This window comes from Bos grunniens, chromosome 6 (assembly GCF_055505025.1).
Source record: "Bos grunniens cultivar Pamir isolate PY7600 chromosome 6, Bosgru_T2T1.0, whole genome shotgun sequence".
NCBI lineage: Eukaryota > Metazoa > Chordata > Mammalia > Artiodactyla > Bovidae > Bos > Bos grunniens.
Window position 1 is genome coordinate 112,280,823 of NC_141170.1, and position 22,077 is coordinate 112,302,899.

The window sequence follows — 22,077 nt, forward strand, 5'->3', positions numbered from 1 at the left end:
TAAATAAACAGGGTGACAATATACAGCCTTGACATACTCCTTTCCTAATTTGGAAGCAGTCTGTTGTTTCATGTCTGGTTCTCACTGCTGCTTCTTGACCTGCATACAGGTCTTGCAGGAGGCAGAACAGGTGGTCTGGTTTTCCCATCTCTTGAATATTTTCCACAGTTTGTTGTGATCTACACTGTCAAAGGCTTTAGCCTAGTTGATGAAGCAGAAGTTTTTCTGAAATTCTCTTGGTTTTTCTATGATACAGCAAATGTTGGCAATTTGATCTCTGGTTCCTTTGTCTTTTCTAAATCCAGCTTGAATATGTGGAAGTTATCAGTTCACGTACTATTGAAGCCTGGCCTGGAGAATTTTGAGCATTACCTTGCTAGCATGTGAAATGATTGCAATGGTGTGGTAGTTTGAGCATTCTTTGGCATTGCCCTTCTTTGGGACTGGAGTTAAAACTGACCTTTTCCAGTCCTGTGGCCACTGCTGTGTTGTTCAAATTTGCTGGCATATTGAGTGTGGCACTTTAACAGCATCATCTTTTCAGATTTGAAACAGCTCAGTTGGAATTCCATCACCTCCACTAACTTTGTTGGTAGTGATGCTTTCTAAGACCCTCTTGATTTGGCACTACAGGATATCTGGCTCTAGGTGAGTGAGTACACCATCATGGTTACCTGGGTCATTAAGATCCTTTTTGTATAGTTCTTATGTGTATTCTTGCTACCTCTTCTTAATAATTCTGCTCCTGTTAGGTCCATAGCATTTGTCTTTTATTTTGCCCATCTTTGCATGAAATGTTCCCTTCATATCTCTAATTTTCTTGAAGAGATCTCTAGTCTTTCCTATTCTATAGTTTTCCTCTGTTTCTTTGCACTGATCACTGAGGAAGGCTTTCTTATCTCTCCTTGCTATTCTTTGGAACTCTGCATTCAGATGGATAGACCTTTTTTTCTCCTTTGCCTTTCACTTATTTTCTCAGCTATTTGTGAGGCCTCCTCAGAGAACCATTTAAATTTTTTGCATTTCTTTTTCTTGGGAATGGTTTGGATCACTGTCTCCTATACAACGTAGGATCCTCTGTCCATTGTTCTTCAGGCACTCTGTCTATCAGATCTAATCCTTTGAATCTATTTCTCACTCCCACTGTATAATCCTAAGGGATTTGATTTAGATCATACCTGAATGGCCTAGTGGTTTTCCCTACTTTCTTCAATTTACATCTGAATTGAATAAGGAGTTCATGATCTGAGCAACAGTCAGCTCCTGGTCCTATTTTTGCTGACTGTTACAGAACTTCTCCATCTTTGACTGCAAAGAATATAATCAATCTGATTTCTGTACTGACCATCTGGTGATGTCCATGTGTAGACTTGTCTCTTGTATTGTTGTAAGAGGGTGTTTGCTATGACACTGTGTTCTCTTGGCAAAATTCTGTTAACCTTTGCCTTGCTTCATTTTGAGCAAGAAATGAGTGAGTATAAGCAAAAAAGAGAAGAGGATCAAAGATGGGGCCCTGTAGCATTTTAACATTAAAACTTGGGTTATTGAATAGGAACCAGCAAAGAGGATCTCATCTGGTCTCAAGGCCTTAAATATATAAGCACTGACAATATCATATGTGCCAGGGGCTTCTCTGGTGGCTCAGAGGGTAAAGTGTCTGCCTGCAATGCAGGAGACCCAGGTTTGATCCCTGGGTCAGGAAGATCCACTGGAGAAGGAAATGGCAACCCACTCCAGTACTCTTGCCTGGAAAATCCCATGGATGGAGAAGCCTGATAGGCTAGAGTTCATGGTGTCGCAATGAGTCAGACATGACTGAGCAACTTCACCTTCACTGATATCGTATGTCATATTTGTATGACAATAACTATCATATAAGCACTAACAGTTCTCAAATTCATCTTTCTACCCCAGATTTTCCCCTGGGATGTCTAACAGACATCTCAAAGCTAACACTTTCAAATTTGAGCTTTTGATATTCTCCTCCAAATCCAATCTTCTCAGTCTTTCAAATCTCAGGGGATGGAAACTCTATTCTTCCCATTGCCTAGGTGCCCAAAGTTGGGAGTCATTTCTCGTTTTCATATCTTATATCCAATTCACCTGCAAATTCTGTTGGTTCCACTTTCAAGATATATCCAGAAACAGACCACTTTCCACAAGCTCTACTGCTCACCACCCTGGACCAAGTCACCACCATCTCTTGCCTAGACTATTGCATTAGCTTTCCTGAGAGGTCTGTCCTTGCTCCTCTATACACTATTCTCCATAGCGCAATCAGAGAGGGCATGTTAGAACTACAGTCATAACTCTGGGTAAGACCCTCTAATAGCTTCCCATCCTAGAGGAAAACTAAAGTCCTAAGTTGAGGTTTACATTATCTCTGACCATCTCCTAACTTCTCCCTCCCTTACTTTGTTCTAGTCACACTAGGCTATGTACGTTTCTCAAATATACTAGACATATTACCACCTCAGGGCCGATGTACTTGTTCCTTCTTGCTAGGATGTTCTTCTCCTAATATATTCTTCTGGCTTCCTCCTCCATCTCCTTCAGATCTTTAGCTGAATGTCATCTTTTCAATGAGGTCTTCCTCAGTCATTCTGCCTAGAACCACAATCCCTACTCCCAACAATGCTGTTTTCCCAACTTTATTGTTTCCCTTATCTAACATATAGTTTATTTCACTTGTTTATCTTGCTCCATGCCGATTTCTCCCACTAGAAAGTAAGCTCCATGATGGTGAGGATTTAAAAGTTTTTATTTCCTACTCAGTACCTAGAGGAGAAGGCAATGGCATCCTGCTCCAGTACTCTTGCCTGGCAAATCCCACGGATGGAGGAGCCTGGTAGGCTGCAGTCCATGGGGTCCGTAGGAATCAGACATGACTGAGCGACTTCACTTTCACTTTTCACTTTCATGCATTGGAGAAGGAAATGGAAACCCACTCCAGTGTTCTTGCCTGGAGAATCCCAGGGACAGGAGATCCTGGTGGGCTGCCGTCTCTGGGGTCGCACAGAGTCGGACACAACTGAAGCGACTTAGCAGCAGCAGCAGCAGTACCTAGAATAGTAACTAATATATGATAGCTGGTCAGTAAATACTTGTTGAATTAATAAACTAGGAAGGAAGAGAGGAGGAAAACCAGGATTATAAAGTTTGCTGGAACGAGAAAAGAAAACTTTTCAAGAGACAAAGGTAACACTGATGCATTGTTTACTTGAGATGCATGTTTTTATTTGAGATGTCTTGAAGTCATGTTAGTATGACATGCACACCATTTTGGCATCGAGAGTTTTGAATCAAAATAAGGGAGTGACGGTTCGCTGACCAATACCACTTCTTGACCCACTGCTGCATATCATGGAATCAGGGGATAAGACTGGAGAACAGATGGTTTAGCTGATGGTGGTTAAAGGACCTAATACACATTACATTCCTGTTATGTGCTAATCATTATGCTATGTTATCCAACAAATATTTACCACATGCTTACCATATGCCAGGAGTATTTTAAGTACCAAAGTGACTCAATTCCATGATACATCAGGAAATAAAACATTAGAACTTTGTTAGATCAAAGAGAATGAATATAATAATAGATGTATTGCACATATCAACATAACACAACATAAGCCCAGAAGAGCAAATAACCCAAGAGCAAACATAAACTCTGCTTAGGAAGGTCAGAGGAGGTTTCAAGGAGGTAGAGCTGTTTGTAGAAGGAGACCACAGAAAAATCAGTGGAGACTAACCAAGTAAGGGAACTCAACAGGTAGAGGGAAAAACTATTGTTTGTAAAACTTTAAAGTTTCAAACAATGAACATCGGTAGAGGCCTAAGAGCCTACCAACCCCAAGCCCAAACAAGAGCCTACAAACCCCAAGCTTTAATACAATCTTGTCAGTCATATAAAATTGGAAACAGGAGAGAAGAACAAGAAGCCTGGGACTGGAGTTGATTTCAAATTCTGTTGCTTGCTTGGAATAGACAGCAAAGAATGAAACAATACTTAGTTGGATATCCTCTCAAAACATTTTGACTACAGCACCACTCAACCTAACCAGATGTGTGCCTTGGGAGTCAAAAATCAGTTATTGCCTCCTCTGTTTCTTTGGGTAAGAGGGATGGGGTTGAGGTAGACTTCCATTTCCCACGGTAAAGCGTCTATCTACAATGCGGGCGGGTTTGATCCTTGGGTTGGGAAGATCCCTTAGAGAAGGAAATGGCAATCCACTCCAGGACTATTGCCTGGAAAATCCCATGGACAGAGGAGACTGGTAGGCTACAGCCCATGGGGTCGCAAAGAGTCGGACATGACTGAGCGACTTCACTTTCTGTTGCTTGCTTGGAATAGACAGCAAAGAATGAAACGATACTTAGTTGGATATCCTCTCAAAACATTTTGACTACAGCACCACTCAACCTAACCAGATGTGTGCCTTGGGAGTCAAAAATCAGGTTATTGTCTCCTCTGTTTCTTTTGGTAAGAGGGATGGGGTTGAGGTAGACTTCCATTTCCCTAACCTAAACATGACTTAAGAGCTTGATTAGATTATAAAAGGGAAAAGGAAGAAAAGAAGATTCTGGGTGATTTCTGGTTTGGTCTACTGTGTAGAGAGCGATGAGTATATTGTCTGAGTTTGAAGATTTAGGACAAGGAGATTATATAAGAGGAAGATAAGCCCAGTTTGGGGGATGTTAATTCTGAGATGTTTGTGTAGCATTAAAATGAGGTTTCTAGTTGCAACTTGGAATACAGTTAAGAGGCCAGGAGATAGGTTAGTATCTGCCATCTAGGAGATCACTCACCTCAAAAGTAATTTCAATCAAGTGATGGGGCACAGCCTAAGACTAATGAAATTGGGAAGTTGGCAAGTCTGGACCTGTTCAGCACCTGGTCCCTGGAAAACTTACCCCAATGATGACATGTTACAAGGCCTTCTGATGGTACCATTTGGCCCAGATGCCAAACCTCCATGCACAGACTTCTTCTCTCCTACTGGGATTTCTCCCCAATGGTCAACCATCCTAGACTTAACATGTATAATTAAGTGAACCACCCCAAATATCGAATTATCAGAGTTTTTACTGTTTACACATCATAACTTGTTTCACTTATCTCCAAACAGGTTCAAGTTTTCTCTTTCAAAACACACAAGCACACACACAAATTGCTTTTCTATTAGCTACTGAACACTCTCTCCTCTTTAGGTCACAGCCAGGTCTTTTAAATAGTTTCCATTTGCAGTTTACACTTCCAATCCACTCTTTTTTTGCCTTAAATCCTTTCTATTTGGGTTCTGTTACAACCACATTAAAAAATGTCTCTAAATTCTGCCAATGACCTACTTCTTGCTAAATCCAATGACCTTTTCTCATATGTCATCCTTTATAATCTCTGTGCAGAATTTGACAGTGCCTTAAATTTCTCTTTTCTCTTGAACTTTGCTCTCCTGGGTTTTTTTTCTCCCCAATTTCTTTAACTTTTTCTGATTCATCCTTTCATTTACTCACTCATTCAACAAATACTAGACACTGAGTTTTTTAACTCTTAAAATGTGTCATAATATGTGAGATAAAGTAGATGGGTTTGGATTCAAGTAAACTCATGGGAACATAGAATAAGAATAAGGAGAGTTAGTCATACAATTCAGATTTTGTTCAATGACATTAGGTTCTCATGAGCTGGTAAATCACTCCCACATAGGCTATACATACTCATACTTATCAAATACACCAGACCCTTCACTGCTCTTTTCTATTTTATTTCTTAGCATTCCCTCTTCTGATCTACACATGCTTTATTAATTATATTTATTTATTATATTAATCCAACAGCTCATTCATCTTCATATCTTTCTCAGTTAAGGAACTTTTCTACTTTTTCTATGTGACCTTCAGAATGTGATTTAACCTCCCTCTGTCTTATCTGCAATTAAGTATTAAGCTGCTATTTTTTAAGGTGACTTAACATATTTTGATTGTCATCCTTTTACATGTTTATGCTAAAGTCAAACTTTTTGATGATAATAATAATGGCTAACATTTATCACACATTTATCAGGCATTGTGACAAGTACTGTGTCATGCAACAACCTTATGATGTTGATATTATGATTGTCCTTATTTTATAATGATGTTACTGAGACTCTAGCATATGATACATGGCTGTGAAGTCTAGATTCTATCACTAAAATCCTTGTCTATACATTCTTTTTAAAAACTTAATGTTTTCTTTAATTAACTCTTATTTAATTAGGTCATGCTAAATTTGTATATAAAAGCAGAGATGATTCTTGCATGTGAGAAAACTGTCAAAGAAAATGCTTCTGTAGATGATAGGAAAAATACAGGTTGGCTACAACTGTGAAAGGAAATAGGACAAAGTTCTAGATAAATGCTGGGATTATGCAAGCAAAGGAAAAAAATGATTTGCAGGTTTTGTTTGGCAACTTCTGTCTTAATATTCCTGTATATGAAACTTTCTTTCTTTCCAAGTTCCCAACCCTATTACATTAGCTTCTGTTCTTGACAAGCTTGGCCACTGAGCTCTGTTTACCTCTCCTGTTCTCCCCAGTTTACCTTAAGGCTTAATTTAAGAGCCTAGAAGGAAATGCTTAAGTAAAACAACAACAACAACAAAATTGCAGAGGAAGACAGGTAAAACACTTGAGCTTGCCTGTAAATGGATTATTTTGATAGAATTGGATTTGATCCTTATTTTGGCAGTGACGTGTGTGGTACACTGGCCAGGAAAGGAAGGAGAGGTCTGCATAGAAAATGGCACATTTCCATTGTTTATGTTCAGCATTTTAATAACATTAGTATTTGCACAGCTGAAGGAAAGGAAGGCACCCTGAGGATAGACACCATGAGGAACTCTAGAAGTTTGCTAACCAGAAAACCATGAGTTGGGAAAGAGCCATAAATGTTAATAAGCAAAAAGTACCTCAGCCAAGATAAACCTAGTATTGGGATACTAAATTCCAAAAGGAATCAATAAGGAGCACAATGAAATGATTATTTTGACAATTCTTAACTCTATTTTTTAATTTTTATCATGAAGGTATCAATACAGAGATATTCAGAGACAGGAAGTTGGAGGTTTCTCCACAATATAGTGAAAACACAAAAGGCTTTAAATGAGAGAGAAACACCTTTTAATTTCATCTTTGTAACTTATGATACATGGGGGACTTAATCTCTCAGAACCTCAATTTCCTCATCTGCAAAACAAACGAAATACCTAGCAAATATTAACTAAAACAGAAGTTGTAGCAGTTCCTTTTTCTATTAGTTGGTGCCCTTAGGCCTCTATTTGTCTTGCAATATCTCATTTTAGCTAATAGGAAAATCACCACAGCTTTGCTTATAACTATTCTGCCCTTGCTTTGGGCCAGTAGGGAGATCAATTATAAGCTGGATCTTATTCATTATAGGAAAATAGAAACCATGGAATGCATGGCAAGCCAATTAGCTATCAAGGAGAATGCACAGGGCTTTTGGGCTTCCCTGGTAGATCAGCTGATAAAGAATCTACCTGCAATATGGGAGACCTGGGTTCAATCCCTGGGTTGGGAAGATCCCCTGGAGAAGGGAAAGGCTATCCACTACAAAATTCTGGCCTGGAGGATTCCCTGGACTGTATACTGTATAGTCCATGGGGTCGCAAAGAGTCAGACACGACTGAGCAACGTGGGCTTCCCTGGTAGCTCAGCTGGTACAAAATCCACCTGCAGTGCAGGAGACTCTGGTTTGATTCCTGGATGTGGGAGATCCGCTGGAGAAGGGATAGGCTACCCACTCTAGTATTCTTGGGCTTCCCTGGTGGCTCAGCTGGTAAAGAATCCGCCTGCAATGGGGGAGACCTGGGTTCAATCCCTGGGTTCTGAAGATGCCCTGGAGAAGGGAAAGGGAGAAGTCCATGGACTGTATAGACCACTCCTACGCTGCATTTCACAATCAGTCTACTGCTGGGCCTGTGGAGTGCTCCCCTCTTCATCAGTGAATGGCTTCCCATGGTGGGCATCTCCACTTCAAGGAAAGGACTTTCTCCAAGTCTGTGAATACCTTCGACAACAATCATATGTGATGCCTCTTCTTAATCTGATGGTATCTAACAATCCTAAGGGTCGGACACGACTGAGCGTCTTCACTTTCACTTTCATGCATTGGAGAAGGCAATGGCAACCCACGCCAGTATTCCTGCCTGGAGAATCCCAGGGACGGGGGAGCCTGGTGGGCTGCCGTCTATGGGGTCGCACAGAGTCGGACACAACTGAAGTGACTTAGCAGCAACAACAATCCTAAAAAGGACTCGTGCAACACTTTGTACCCTAACTGTGGACATAATGTGACTTTTAACTTCACTGATTCTGTTTTTGCTGTTTGCTCCCCGCATCTGTGACTGTGTGACTGGATTTGTTTCCAGCTACATTAAGGCTTTTACGTTACAAATGGTTGCTCAAACTCCTGCCACTGTGGCAGCTTCCTCCAACTACTACTTGGGGCCCCTGGATCAAAGACCCTCAATATGAGGGTTAGGAGAATATGTTGCTTCACCAATTTAGGGATGACTCCCCTTTCCCTGCTGCTGCTGCTGCTGCTGCTGCTGCTAAGTCGCTTCAGTCGTGTCCAACTCTGTGCGGCCCCATAGACAGCAGCCCACCAGGCTCCCCCATCCCTGGGATTCTCCAGGCAAGAACACTGGAGTGGGTTGCCGTTTCCTTCTCCACCCCTTTCCCAAGGCGACATAATTCTCCTAAAAGAAAAGAAGGGAATGAGAGGGTAACAGATAGGAAGGCTAGGGGTCTGCAAATGGAGGAAATAGGCTGCAAGTGTCAGACATGTTTTATCTCTCTGTCAAGCAGCAGGGGGAACAAGCTACAAGTGTCAGATGGCTTCCCTGATAGCTCAGTTGGTAAAGGATCCACCTGGAATGCAGGAGACCCCGGTTCAATTCCTGGGTCGGGAAGACTCCTTGGAGAAGGGAAAGGCTACCCATTCCAGTATTCTGGCCTGAGAACTCCATGGACTGTATAGACCATGGGGTCGTGAAGAGTCGGATATGACTGAGAGACTTTCACTTCACTTCACAGGGATTTTTGCAGAAACCAAGCCGGCTTCCATACACAGCCTCATAAGCTGTGAGTTTTTACACTTTTTTTTTTTTTTTTTATCCTTTCAAAAAGATTCTTTCCTCCCAGGGTTACCACCATGTCTGAGACCCTGAAGGCTGGTAAAGAACCGATCATCCTCTTAGATATGTTGTTCAACACTAGCCTGGGGGCTACCCTCTTTGGGTTCTGTGTGCATTAATCCAGAATTGAGCCTCAGTAATGGTAATGTGCTCTCTGCCCACCTAGCAGACAGTCAGCCCTCAGATCCTGGGCTCCCTCCTCCTCCCCTGGATCCTGCCCTAATCTCCAACTGTCCACAGCCACCTAATACAGACCGAAAATGGGACAAGGAGTAACACAGAATTAAAAAAAAAAAAAAGTGCTCAGTCAGAGGAAGATGAATGTAGACCTTGTTTGCCACTCTAAAAGGGCTCATGTTTACCACTGGCTGAATAAGGTTGTCTTTCATGGGTCCTCATGGTGTAGATTTTTGCTGGGTGGTATATAGGCAGTAAAATTCATCTTATTTTTTAAGATTAACAATCTTTTTTTGTCTTTTAGCAAGTGCTAAAAGACTTGGAAATGCAACTGTGACAGGCCCAGAAATGGAAAGAATTTGGTTATAGGGGTGTTGAAAAGCTCCGTCAGGAACTTCTTCCTTAACTAGCCTCCTAAGGCACCAAATTTTACCATTAGAATCCAATTGTTTTGCCTACAATAAAAGAGTCTACCATTATCTTTAGCACCAATTAGATTAAAATATTTAGGCCTTGAGGGGACAATAAAGTACTACTCTATTTAAATTGGGATTAGGGAGACACTTCAAGGACAGGGATGATGAGTAGGGCCAGTGTAGGTGCTGAGATGCGGGGGGAGGGGGGTGGGGGGGTAGGAGAGACTCTTTCCCAGTGTACAGTATGCGTAGGTGCGGTGGGGAGAGCCAGGGAGGCAGACATTCCTGGGTCCAGAGGGGAGGCGGTGGGGCCTGCAGACAAAGAAAGATGGCAATATGACAAACTTGAGGGAAGTGTAATCTAGAGCTAGAACTCTGTGTAGATGAAACAGAATTATATTAACTGTGACTTGATTTAAAATTCAAATGCACTGGCTTTCAGAATGGACCATCTAAAAATGCAGTATAATAACCATTAAAGGTGTTTTTAAAATTTAGCTGTTGTGTCATAAAGCAATCGGATAGTATAACCGTCTTAAAGCTATAATACCAGTGACTAATTCTTCTTTTCAGAACAAATAATAACTTAAAAACCAGAAAGCTATCAGAGATATGTATAAATGACTTTAAAATATAAGGTGAAACAATTTTAGGTGTCACTGAGAAATAAACAAAAACAAGTTATATTCTTCAAAGCTTTTAATATCTTTTAAAATAAACTCTTTTCATTTTGGAAACCAAAATCAACATAGTAATTATTGTCTTTTGAGGACACCATTTCAACCTTTAAACTGTATATAACACAAAATTGGGAAGATAAAAGGTGACGAAGTAGGAAAATCATCTTTCTAAATATATTTTAATTTTTTTACTGAATAATGCAGTTGACTGTTCTAAGGTTTTAAATCCTTTCATATTGCAGGAATAAAACAGTAAAAGGAAAAATTAACACTCAACTTTTATTAAGTATCAAGAATTTCTAAAATTGTTACATGTAAAATGCCCATGGTTCTATGTGGTAGATATTGTAACCTCCATTTTACAGATGAAAAAACACAGCTTGAGAGACTTGATGAACATCACACCACTGTAAATGCTAAAGCCAGGAATATACAAGCAGTTGAGAGATCTTGAGAGGAAATTTAAATTCAATGACTTGATTAACTGTTTCTCACTGGTATTTAATTAATAACTTCAATGCAATCATTTACTTAGAAGCAATTGCAATAGGTTAGCTTAAACCTTCTCTTGTGTTGTTTGAAGAGGGTGTTTGCTATGACCAGTGCGTTCTCTTGGCAAAACTCTATTAGTCTTTGCCTTGCTTCATTCCGTATTCCAAAGCCAAATTTGCCTGTTACTCCAGGTGTTTCTTGACTTCCTACTTTTGCATTCCAGTCCCCTATAATGAAAAGGACATCTTGTTTGGGTGTTAGTTCTAAACGGTCTTGTAGGTCTTCATAGAACGGTTCAACTTCAGCTTCTTCAGCATTACTGGTTGGGGCATAGACTTGGATTACTGTGATATTGAATGGTTTGCCTTGGAAATGAACAGAGATCATTCTGTCATTTTAGAGACAGCACCCAAGTACTGCATTTCGGACTCTTTTGTTGACCATGATGGCTACTCCATTGCTTCTAAGGGATTCTTGCCCACAGTAGTAGATATAATGGTCATCTGAGTTAAATTCACCCATTCCAGTCCATTTTAGTTCGCTGATTCCTAGAATGTCGACGTTCTCTCTTGCCATCTCCTGTTTGACTACTTCCAAGTTACCTTGATTCATGGACCAACATTCCAGGTTCCTATGCAATATTGCTCTTTACAGCTCAGACCTTGCTTCTATCACCAGTCACATCCACAACTAGGTACTGTTTTTCCTTTGGCTCCATCCCTTCATTCTTTATGGAGTTATTTCTCCAGTGATTTCCAGTAGCATATTGGGCACCTAGTGACCTGGGGAGTTCCTCCTTCAGTATCCTATCATTTTGCCTTTTCATACTGTTCATGGGGTTCTCAAGGCAAGAATACTGAAGTGGTTTGCCATCCCCTTCTCCAGTGGACCACATTCTGTCAGACCTCTCCACCATGACCAGCCCGTCTTGGGTGGCTCCACATGGCATGGCTTAGTTTCATTGAGTTAGACAAGGCTGTGGTCCGACTCTACATATGGACATCACCAGATGGTCAACACCAAAATCAGATTGATTATATTCTTTGCAGCCAAAGATGAAGAAGCTCTATACACCCAGCAAAAACAAGACCAGGAGCTGACTGTGGCTGAGGTCATGAACTCCTTATTGACAAATTCAGACTTAAATTGAAGAAAGTAGGGAAAACCACTAGACCATTCAGGTATGACCTAAATCAAATCCCTTATGATTATACAGTGGAAGTGAGAAATAGATTTAAGGGACTAGATCTGATAGATAGAGTACCTAATGAACTATGGACTGAAGTTCATGACATTGTACAGGAGACAGGGATCAAGACCATCCCCATGGAAAAGAAATGCAAAAAAGCAAAGTGGCTGTCTGGGGAGGCCTTACAAATATCTGTGAAAAGAAGAGAAACGAAAAGCAAAGGAGAAAAGGAAAGATATAAGCATCTGAATGCAGAGTTCCAAAGAATAGCAAGGAGAAATAAGAAAGCCTTCCTCAGTGATCAATGCAAAGAAATAGACAAAAATAACAGAATGGGAAAGACTGGAAATCTCTTCAAGAAAACTAGAGATACCAAGGGAACATTTCATGCAATGATGGGCTCGATAAAGGACAGAAATGGTATGGACCTAACAGAAGCAGAAGATATTAAGAAAAGGTGGCAAGAATACACAGAAGAACTGTACAAAAAGGATCTTCATGACCAAGATAATCACAATGGTGTGATCACTCACCTAGAGCCAGACATCCTGGAATGTGAAGTCAAGTGGGCCTGAGAAAGCATCACTATGAACAAAGCTAGTGGAAGTGATGGAATTCCAGTTGAGCTATTTCAAATCCTGAAAGATGATGCTGTGAAAGTGCTGCACTCAATATGCCAGCACACATGGAAAACTCAGCAGGGGCTACAGGACTGGAAAAGGTCAGTTCTCATTCCAATCCCAAAGAAAGGCAATGCCAAAGAATGCTCAAACTACTGCACTCATCTCACATGCTAGTAAAGTAATGCTCAAAATTCTCCAAGCCAGGCTTCAGCAGTACATGAACCGTGAACTTCCAGATGTTCAAGCTGGTTTTAGGAAAGGCAGAGGAACCAGAGATCAAATTGCCAACATCCACTGGATCATGGAAAAAGGAACAGAGTTCCAGAACAACATCTATTTGTGCTTTATTGACTATGCCAAAGCCTTTGACTGTGTGGATCACAATAAACTGTGGAAAATTCTAAGAGATGGGAATATCAGACCACCTGACCCGCCTGTTGAGAAACCTATATGCAGGTCAGGAAGCAATAGTTAGAACTGGACATGGAACAACAGACTGGTTCCAAATAGGAAAAGGAGTATGTCAAGGCTGTATATTGTCACCCTGCTTATTTAACTTCTATGCAGAGTACATCATGAGAAATGCTGGGCTGGAAGAAGCACAAGCTGGAATCAAGATTGCTGGGAGAAATATCAATAACCTCAGATATGCAGATGACACCACCCTTATGGCAGAAATTGAAGGGGAACTAAAAAGCCTCTTGATGAAATTGAAAGAGGAGAGCGAAAAAGTTGGCTTAAAGCTCAACATTCAGAAAACGAAAATCATGGCATCTGGTCCCATCACTTCATGGGAAATAGATGTGGAAACAGTGTCAGACTATCTTTGGGAGCTCCAAAATCACTGCAGATGGTGACTGCTGCCATGAAATTAAAAGACGCTTACTCCTTGGAAGGAAAGTTACTACCAGCCTAGATAGCATATTCAAAAGCAGAGACATTACTTTGCCAACAAAGGTCCATCTACTCAAGGCTATGGTTTTTCTCGTGGTCATGTATGGATGTGAAAGTTGGGCTGTGAAGAAGATGAGCACCAAAGAATTGATGCTTTTGCACTGTGGTGTTGGAGAAGACTCTTGAGAGTCCCTTGGATTGCAAGGAGATCCAACCAGTCCATTCTGAAGGAGATCAGTCCTAGGTATTCTTTGCAAGGACTGATGCTAAAGCTGAAACTCCTATAGTTTGGCCACCTCATGTGAAGAGTTGACTCATTGGAAAAGACTCTGGTTCTGGGAGGGATTAGGGGCAGGAGAAGAAGGGGACGAAAGAGGATGAGATGGCTGGATGGCATCACCGACTCGATGGACATGAGTTTGAGTGAACTCTGGGAGTTGGTGATGGACAGGGAGGACTGGCGTGCTGCGATTCATGGGGTTGCAAAGAGTCAGACACGACTGAGCGACTGAACTGAACTGAATTGAAACCTGCCATTTACTGCCTTGAACTGTCAAGCCTATGATCAGCCACCTATTTCAGCTGCATACAAAACAAACCTCTCCCCTGAGTAGCCACCATCATCTTATAATCAAGTGACTGTTTTTTACAATTCTATTTCCCCAAGTGTTTGACATAACAGGAAAAGAATTCCAAACTAATGCCAAACCTTAAATGCATTCTACAATTAATCTCCAAACCACTCATTTATTCATTCATTAAATTAATATTGAATGTCCACCAATATATTAGACACAATTCTTGCTGCTGAAGATTTAAAACCTAAGTCCTTATGAAGTTCATATTTTAATAGGAAAAAGAGATACCAGATAGAGACAGATTGATAGAAAGATGATAGGTAGATGGATTGATAGAGATAAAATAATGTGGATATATCCTTGTGGCAAAAACTGAGAGTTGTCACCCAATAATCATCATCGTCTTTGTCAGTAAGTTAAACTCTGAATTTAACTGGGTCCATGGCCACCCAGAATAAAATTCACATTTCCCAACCTCTCTTGAGCGTGTATGGTTATGTGACTAAGTCCTGTCAGGGGGATGTAAACAAAAGAGATCTGAGCCATATCAGGCTATGTTTGAAAGATATCATTCCTTTTCATTTTTCCCATTGGCTGAAATAAGAGCATGCTGATTAGAGGTGAAGCAGTAATTTAGGCCCAAGGGTCTTCATTTTGGGGACAAGGGAGCAAGAAGTTAGAGGTGACTGAGCCCCTGATAATTATGTCAATCACATCAACCCTAGATTATTTATCTCTGGGAAAAGTTCATGTGTGAGAAAAACAAAAATTTCCATCTTTTTGAATTTTCTGTTTTTAGGGTTCTCTGTCACATGCATTAGAATTTAATCTAAACTACTACAAAAATATTTTAAAGATAAAGCAGAGTAAGAGACAAGAGTGTGGCTCTGTGTAGCATTTTAGACTGAGGGTGATTAAAGGGTGACTGAGGAAGGACTTTGAGGAATCAATAGTTGGGAGGAGTTCTGAATGCAAGAGTAAGCCAAGTGGTAGCAGGAGAGTATTCCAGGAAGAGGGACATAGTGAAAGAAAAAGGATACAGGAGGAACATGCTTCTGTGTTCAAAGATCAGCAAGGTGGCCAATTTGGCCTACCTTCTCAACTTCTTATCTTGATTCTCAAACAGGAATACTTGACTCCAGACCTTGAGGAGATCAGGCAACTTTGCAGGCATTGTTCTCTACAGGGTCTGTTCAAGAAGACTCACGACTCAGCTATGAGTCTAAACTTTTACTCAGATTCGAGGCTTAACTTTTAATGCCCATTACAAAAAGCTTCTCCACTTCACCCAACTATCACCCATTTTTCTGAAGTTAGCATAGGTTCTCACTCTTGCTTAAGGGATGGCATTATTTAAGGGATAGCTCTGCCCCATATTGCTTTCTTTCTTCTTGAAACTCCTCAGACACTGTCAGTGCTTTCACTTTAATTGTTAATAATCCATCATTCTGTTCTTATTCAAGTATGTATCTTTAGCCACCTCGATTAAGATGAAATGTAAGACTTATATCTTCAAAAGTTTAAAAAAATCTCTTTGGGCTACTAGCTCTTCAAACAGAAGGTGCTCCATAGAAACCTTCTGTATGTTCATTCAACTGTCTCACAAGATAGAAACACAATGGAGAGAACCTAATCTCTCTTGGTTCCTCCCTTTCGCCAGGAAGATATGAGTAGCTAAAGTATTTGGTGCTATATATAGTCAGTTGATGTCAGCTGGATGCCAGTCTCTTCAGAAAGGCTCATTCTCCAGTTTGAGTCAGAACTAGGGACCATGCCGTCCCAGGCTCAAGGATAAAAACCATCGGGCCCAAGTGGCATCCATAGTCCATCTCCAGTCTTTCCTCCACAAATTGGGATTCCTCCTTCCTGAAAAGCAAGGTGAGTATATTGTTTCCTAAAATGTTGTATTAGTCAATTGTCCAAGGAAGTTCAGAGCTGTGACTCATTAGTGGGCTTTCTTTGCTTTAAAGGACAGCTGTTGATGCCAATACTAAAATGCTACCACCAAAGAGTTCTGATTTAATCTGGTGTCCTCTCTTCATTCTTAGAGTTTGTTGGAACTGAAGGCCAGTAAGGAAGCAATGACAGGTTAAAATAAACTGTGAAAGTGAGAAAGGAAGGGGAAAGGAAGCCAGCTCTTTCATTGCTTCTCATTGCCCAATAATGATTGTACTAGTATCCAGATAAGATGGCCTGAAACTCTGAGAATCAGCCTCTGTTCACTGTGATATTGCCTGTCAATGAATAGCATACTCTGTCACCAAACAAGGAATGGTATTAAAGCCTTTCAGAGGAAAGCAATAATAAAAAACAAAGATGGTCTCCTTCAAAAGGATGATTATAAAATATTGCAAATGACTTCTTCACATTGCCTCAATAATGTTTCTTTATTTTTAACAGGGAACAAAAAAAATCATGCTATCACATAATACCATGGTGAAGCAGAGGAAACAGCAAGCATCAGCCATCATGAAGGAAATCCATGGAAATGGTATCAATGACAATTCTTAGTAGCATTAACACAGCTCAGCACTAATGTAGACCCTTCCTGATGTTATTTAATATTCTATAGTTTACTTTCTTTAAATTCTTGCTATTCTGTCATAACAAACCTGGAGCTCTAGGGGGTGTGGAAAAGCCTATGGTAACTAATCCTTTTGTAGTCATCCTTTCTCATTTGAAAGCTATTTTCAGATGAACAACTGTTCTAAAGGAATGAAGCAATCTGACAGCTGATGTACATTCTGCTTGGCTTGCCTTTCACACTTCACATTATAAGCTAATATCACCACTCTCATATCATTTATTTTTTTTTTCTGTTTTTTTTCAGACAGGTCTCATGAAATCTTGTGTTCGTTGTCCATCCCACAAGATCTATATTGATTTCTTTTACCATAAATTATAGAAATTATTCAAAATCTGTTCTACTATCCCTTTAGGAAAAAAAATGTTGTTAAATTAGAATTCATATTAACTGTGAACTTCTTTAACACTGAAATAAGTCTTCATATTTAGTAACTGATTTACTAAGATATTTTGTGTGGAAATCTACTATTTATAATTTCTAGGAAAATAGAGATTTCCTGTAGTCTCAAAACATACAACTCAAAAAAATTTTTAATGTAAGACGCAAGATGATACATCACTCTTTTAAGTTCTAGTAAAAATTCTAGAAACTAGTACTTTATATATTGCATTTTGATTGTTGTAATGGAAATTCAACTTTGACTAAAAGAATAAAAGAAACTGAGCAAAGGATAGTGTCAATTTTAAAAGCAAATAAGTAGAATATCTAGATTCCTTTAAGGGCTGATTTGAGCCATTCCAGAATGTGTTTGTGGGGCTTTCAGGGCATCGCCTTACCTCCCTTCTATTGACAAGGAATATGACCTTTTACCTGAACAATACTGAAACCTAGAGAAATGAGATCTGGTGAAGGCAGCTGAGAGCAGGATAAGGGTAGCATTTTCTTCTCTCTTTTAAACTTGTATTGGAGTACAGTTGACTTACAATGCTGTGTTACTTTCAGGTGTACACAGAGTAGCATTTTCATACTTCACCTTCCATAATGTGGGCTGAATAGAACCAATCAGAGATTGTGTTAGATGCTTCCCCCATAATGTAGTCATATTTAAGGATTCTGTTATTAAGTTTTGTTTTCATTGTCTGTAATATAAAATCACCATACTGGATTCAACTTAGTCCTGTGTTTTACTATCATTTTGAGTTAGCTTGGAATAAAGTGAAGATAATTCTGAATCAGACCCCAGAACTAAATTTGTACCAATGTAAGGTTCCAAAATTCATGCTTCTTTTCATTTTTTTATGCTTCTTTGTATCTCCTGCTTCATGTAGTTTACTTGAAATTGTTTTAACAGCTTCCCTGATCAGTAAGGCAAAAATCAGATAATCAACTGAGTTTGTGACTAAACTTACTTACCTTCAAACTAGGCTTGGGATAAATTATCATTTTCTAATTATGTCATAATCATAAATCAGTCCATCATTTTAATTTATTCCCAGTTTAAATCATGTTTTGAATTCTACTCTATTACTGATATAGACCTGTAAAGAGTACCTTTTTATTTTTTTGTAACATAACTTTTAAAATGAAATATAAAGAAAAAACACAATTATATCTCAAGGGATAAAAAAATTCTCAAAACTACTCTCTTACCACCAACAACAGGTCCTGGCCATGTAAAGTCTGCTAAAGCCTCCCTCCCAAATCACGGGTAGATTTCCAGTCCCTTAAGTAGAGTCACATGCTTTGCCTTAGTTTGGAGGTCAAGTACTACAGATAACACACGGATAATCGCAGACTCTTTCTTAACTCATCTCAACCAAAATAGCTGTAGTACCTTAGGAAGTAATTTAAATAATCTCCCTCTTTTATTTCCTCTGACATATTACACGGAACTTTACTATTTGTATATGTCATATTGTTTAGAGATGTGGAGTTAGAGGGGCATCATTTTTCCTAAGGAGGCAGAAATGAGACATGGACTGCAAAGAAAACTTTTTTAGGAACAATCCTCCAAATTTTCAAACACTTAACACCAGTAAAAACCTGGACAATGTATGATGAAGCATACCACAGTCTTGATCTTAATTCTAAGACTAAATAAGTAAAATTTAGACTGAATTGTCCTTTATAAAAATGATCAGAGAAGTTCTTCTCCCAGTCTACATTCTTCTTCCATTCCCTCCTCCCCTTGTGCATCAAGATTTTTTTTTTTTGCAGTATTATAATTCATTTATTTTTTATATTACTTTTCAAAAACATATAGCCCGGAGGAGAATGAAATGTGACAATGAGATGGTTAAATGAGTTGCTTTCTAAACCTGAACTAGAAGTTCAGTCCGGTTCTTGTTGTGGGGAGAGAGAGACTATAGTTAGTGAGCCTTGAGATCCACCAATAGAAAAATATAAGAATCAAAAGAAGAGTTTTTCATCACAGCACTCACTTAATCTGAAGGAGAAATAACCTCAAAGAATCACTGAAAAATCCTATCCATACAGACTAGAGTACATTGAACTGGACTGAGTAAAAATGAAGATGACCCCACCTCTAACAAATCCCAAACTTCACTCATTATGGAGCCATCATGATTTGGTGTCAAATTATGTACCAGAAGCAAATATACTACAGTCTCAAAAGTAATTAATGGAAAGTATCCCCTAATACTAAGGCAGACCGTCCTCATCATCACATCCAGATGATCATCATCATGGTCATCACCATCAGCATCAGAAGTGTTAGAGCGGATGGTAGTAACTGTTTTGTGCTACAGCTGTGATACAAAACCTATAAGTATTAAACAGAAATATCAGAGCCATGCTGTTACCATCTAACAAGTGCTATTCTAACAGACAAAAACACAGAAATATTTTGCCATTATTGGGGCATGAGTTAGTTATGGAGGCAAGAAAAGACGGCTTATAATGGTGGGTAATGCCCACCAGTCCTGTGCTATTTACTCCTAAAGCTGTACCCATTCTCCAGTGGTGATCATGTTTCTCTCTCAGGAACTCATCTGAGACCCAGAAAGGGTAGAGCATGGGATAAATGAATAGGAAGCAATAAGTCGATAGAGAAAGAGAACGGGGGATGAAAATGGAAGGAGAGGCACATTAGAACAACTGGCATCTGTCAGAAATGGTGGGGAAAAGGAATAGGAATTTAAATTATGTAAGAACTGGGAGTATGCTGGCCCCTGATTTTAAGCACAAATACACTTAAGAAGAAGAGCTTTCAGAAATAGAAAGATTACTGTTTCAGTGACCCTACAGTTTTCTCACCTGGGTTTTATGAGGGCTTTTTTGGTATGTTTTTGTTTGTTTTTTTTTCCCTCATGACTGGTGAACAGCTGGTGAACAGTAACAGTACACAGAAGAAGACTGAGCAGATTTTTTGTGTGTGATTTCAGGAAAAGAGGTTAGTCTGTGGTCTGAAAATAGGAAGCCAGGTTCTAAATGGAGTGCTGTTGTTGATATGGTACCAGGAGCCCTGGGTTCCAGACCAGACATCTAATTCCTCACCTGAAACTGAAGAGGTTGGGTTTGTTCAGACATCTACTTCTAAAATTTCATGACTCTAATGTATTGAGCTATGTGTGTTTGAGTTTCCCCACCAATAGCAAAGGCAATGATAATATTGACACAAATTGCAGGGACACTTTGAAAAACATAATCATGATGTCTTAACTTTCAGATGAAAGATCAAGGTGAGGAACCCTTTTACTTTTCCTATACAAGCATATCTCAAACTGTAATTGATCAAGTTACTGGTATAAAAATGAGGACACAAGGAAGGCCTTAAATACCACAGATCAAATGTAAAAAGTCTGGGGGAGAAAAAGAACTTACCCTAATGCTTCAATGTACAAGTCTGAGAGTTTTCTTTGGTTTAACATTTCACATTAGCTTTCTCATAACCCTGAGAAAAATAATGCTTTATTTTGAAAATCAGTGTGCAGTACTATGTTGTAAAATCGTGGATATTTCTAAATCTGCCATAGATTTCTAAACCTCTAATAAGGCCTTCCAGAAAAGTAGCAGCAGAGAACCAGGCTAAATTCCAGTTTATACCAAGTTGAAATGATAATGTTTAATTCTTGCCATAATTTCATCATCCTAATTTCTTTATTGTCTTTTTCACTCTAACATACTCTAGATGTACATCCTATAAACAGTTCTGGTTGAATTACTGGTTTGTGTAATTCAATTTGCATAGTTCAATACATTGGTAATCTCATTTTTTAAATGTTTATAGATTTACACAGTTTATAAGTGGCAATACTTTTAACAGTAAAGTTTTGAAAACTTTATAGTTTAGAACTCAAATCAAGGCAAAGAGATACAAAGTAGGAAAATACGGAATCCCAGATGAGTTTCAAAATCAACTTTTCATGTAGAGAAAACTATTAGAAATTAGTAGTAAACTTTTAATCAAATGTAGACTTTTAAAGCACTATTCAAAATCAAAATCAGTCTGGACTATTAACTTTTTTATACAGCATGTATATATGCATATTTCAGTACGCAATGATGTATATTTATGGATTATTATTCAGTGCACATAGGTTAACTGTAAGCAGGCCGAAGAGTCCTGTGTAAATGCAGACATCTCTTGGATTCAAGCAGGCTTTTAACTAAATTGATAGGACCACTCTCAAGTAAATCAGTTTCAATTATCTCCCCGTCTGTGGCTTTGCCCATTCTACCAGAACTGCAGCTGCTAGTGAATCGTAGGGAAACAGTTTTAAAAGATTTTTGTCTGACTACAATTATTTGAGTATCTTTATAAACTGTGAATTGGACTCACTGATCTAACTAAATATATAACACTGGCAGGATCAAATTTTCAAAATAAAAACACAGAACTATCTGTGCATCCATAAATCCTTGCTAAGTTGCAGAATGTTAACCTATGAAATAAATGTGAAAAAAAGACTGTTTCCTTCTGGAAGAATTTAGATCAAGGGTCTGCTCATAAGACTACACATTGAAGAAAGGTTTGAAGAAGAATAGATCACATTTTCAAAGACCACTGATACTCTCCCACCAAAATGCATTTTTTCAATTGGTTTCCAGTACTCATAGTAATGTGGCTAAAGTGGAAGGAAAGCATACTGAAAAATCAAAATTTTGAACTTTTTAATGTAAGATTTTAAATCTTAATCTAACTAGAAAAAATGCATCTGATAAAGAATATGTTACAATTATTTAGTATCTCTAGTAGATTGAAAAGTGTGGAGTTTTTTGTGGAAATTAATTTTCTTATGGTCAAGACCCTAAAGGTATATTTTAATATTTTTTATAA

General features: G+C 39.0%; 2 protein-coding genes across 27 annotated transcripts in view; one reads left to right on the forward strand and one right to left on the reverse strand.

The window, feature by feature from the left end:
• Nucleotides 1-22,077, reverse strand: part of LOC147371216 (uncharacterized) — a 360,632-nt gene that overhangs the window by 281,022 nt on the left and 57,533 nt on the right. The window lies entirely within an intron of this gene.
• MYOZ2 (myozenin 2) overlaps nucleotides 16,010-22,077 on the forward strand; it is a 38,480-nt gene continuing 32,412 nt past the window's right edge. The window contains exons 1-2 of the mRNA XM_086407289.1: nucleotides 16,010-16,129; nucleotides 16,652-16,742. Of these exons, the coding sequence (XP_086263415.1) occupies nucleotides 16,667-16,742 (76 nt within the window). The 5' untranslated portion in view covers nucleotides 16,010-16,129; nucleotides 16,652-16,666. The remainder of the gene's footprint in view (nucleotides 16,130-16,651; nucleotides 16,743-22,077) is intronic.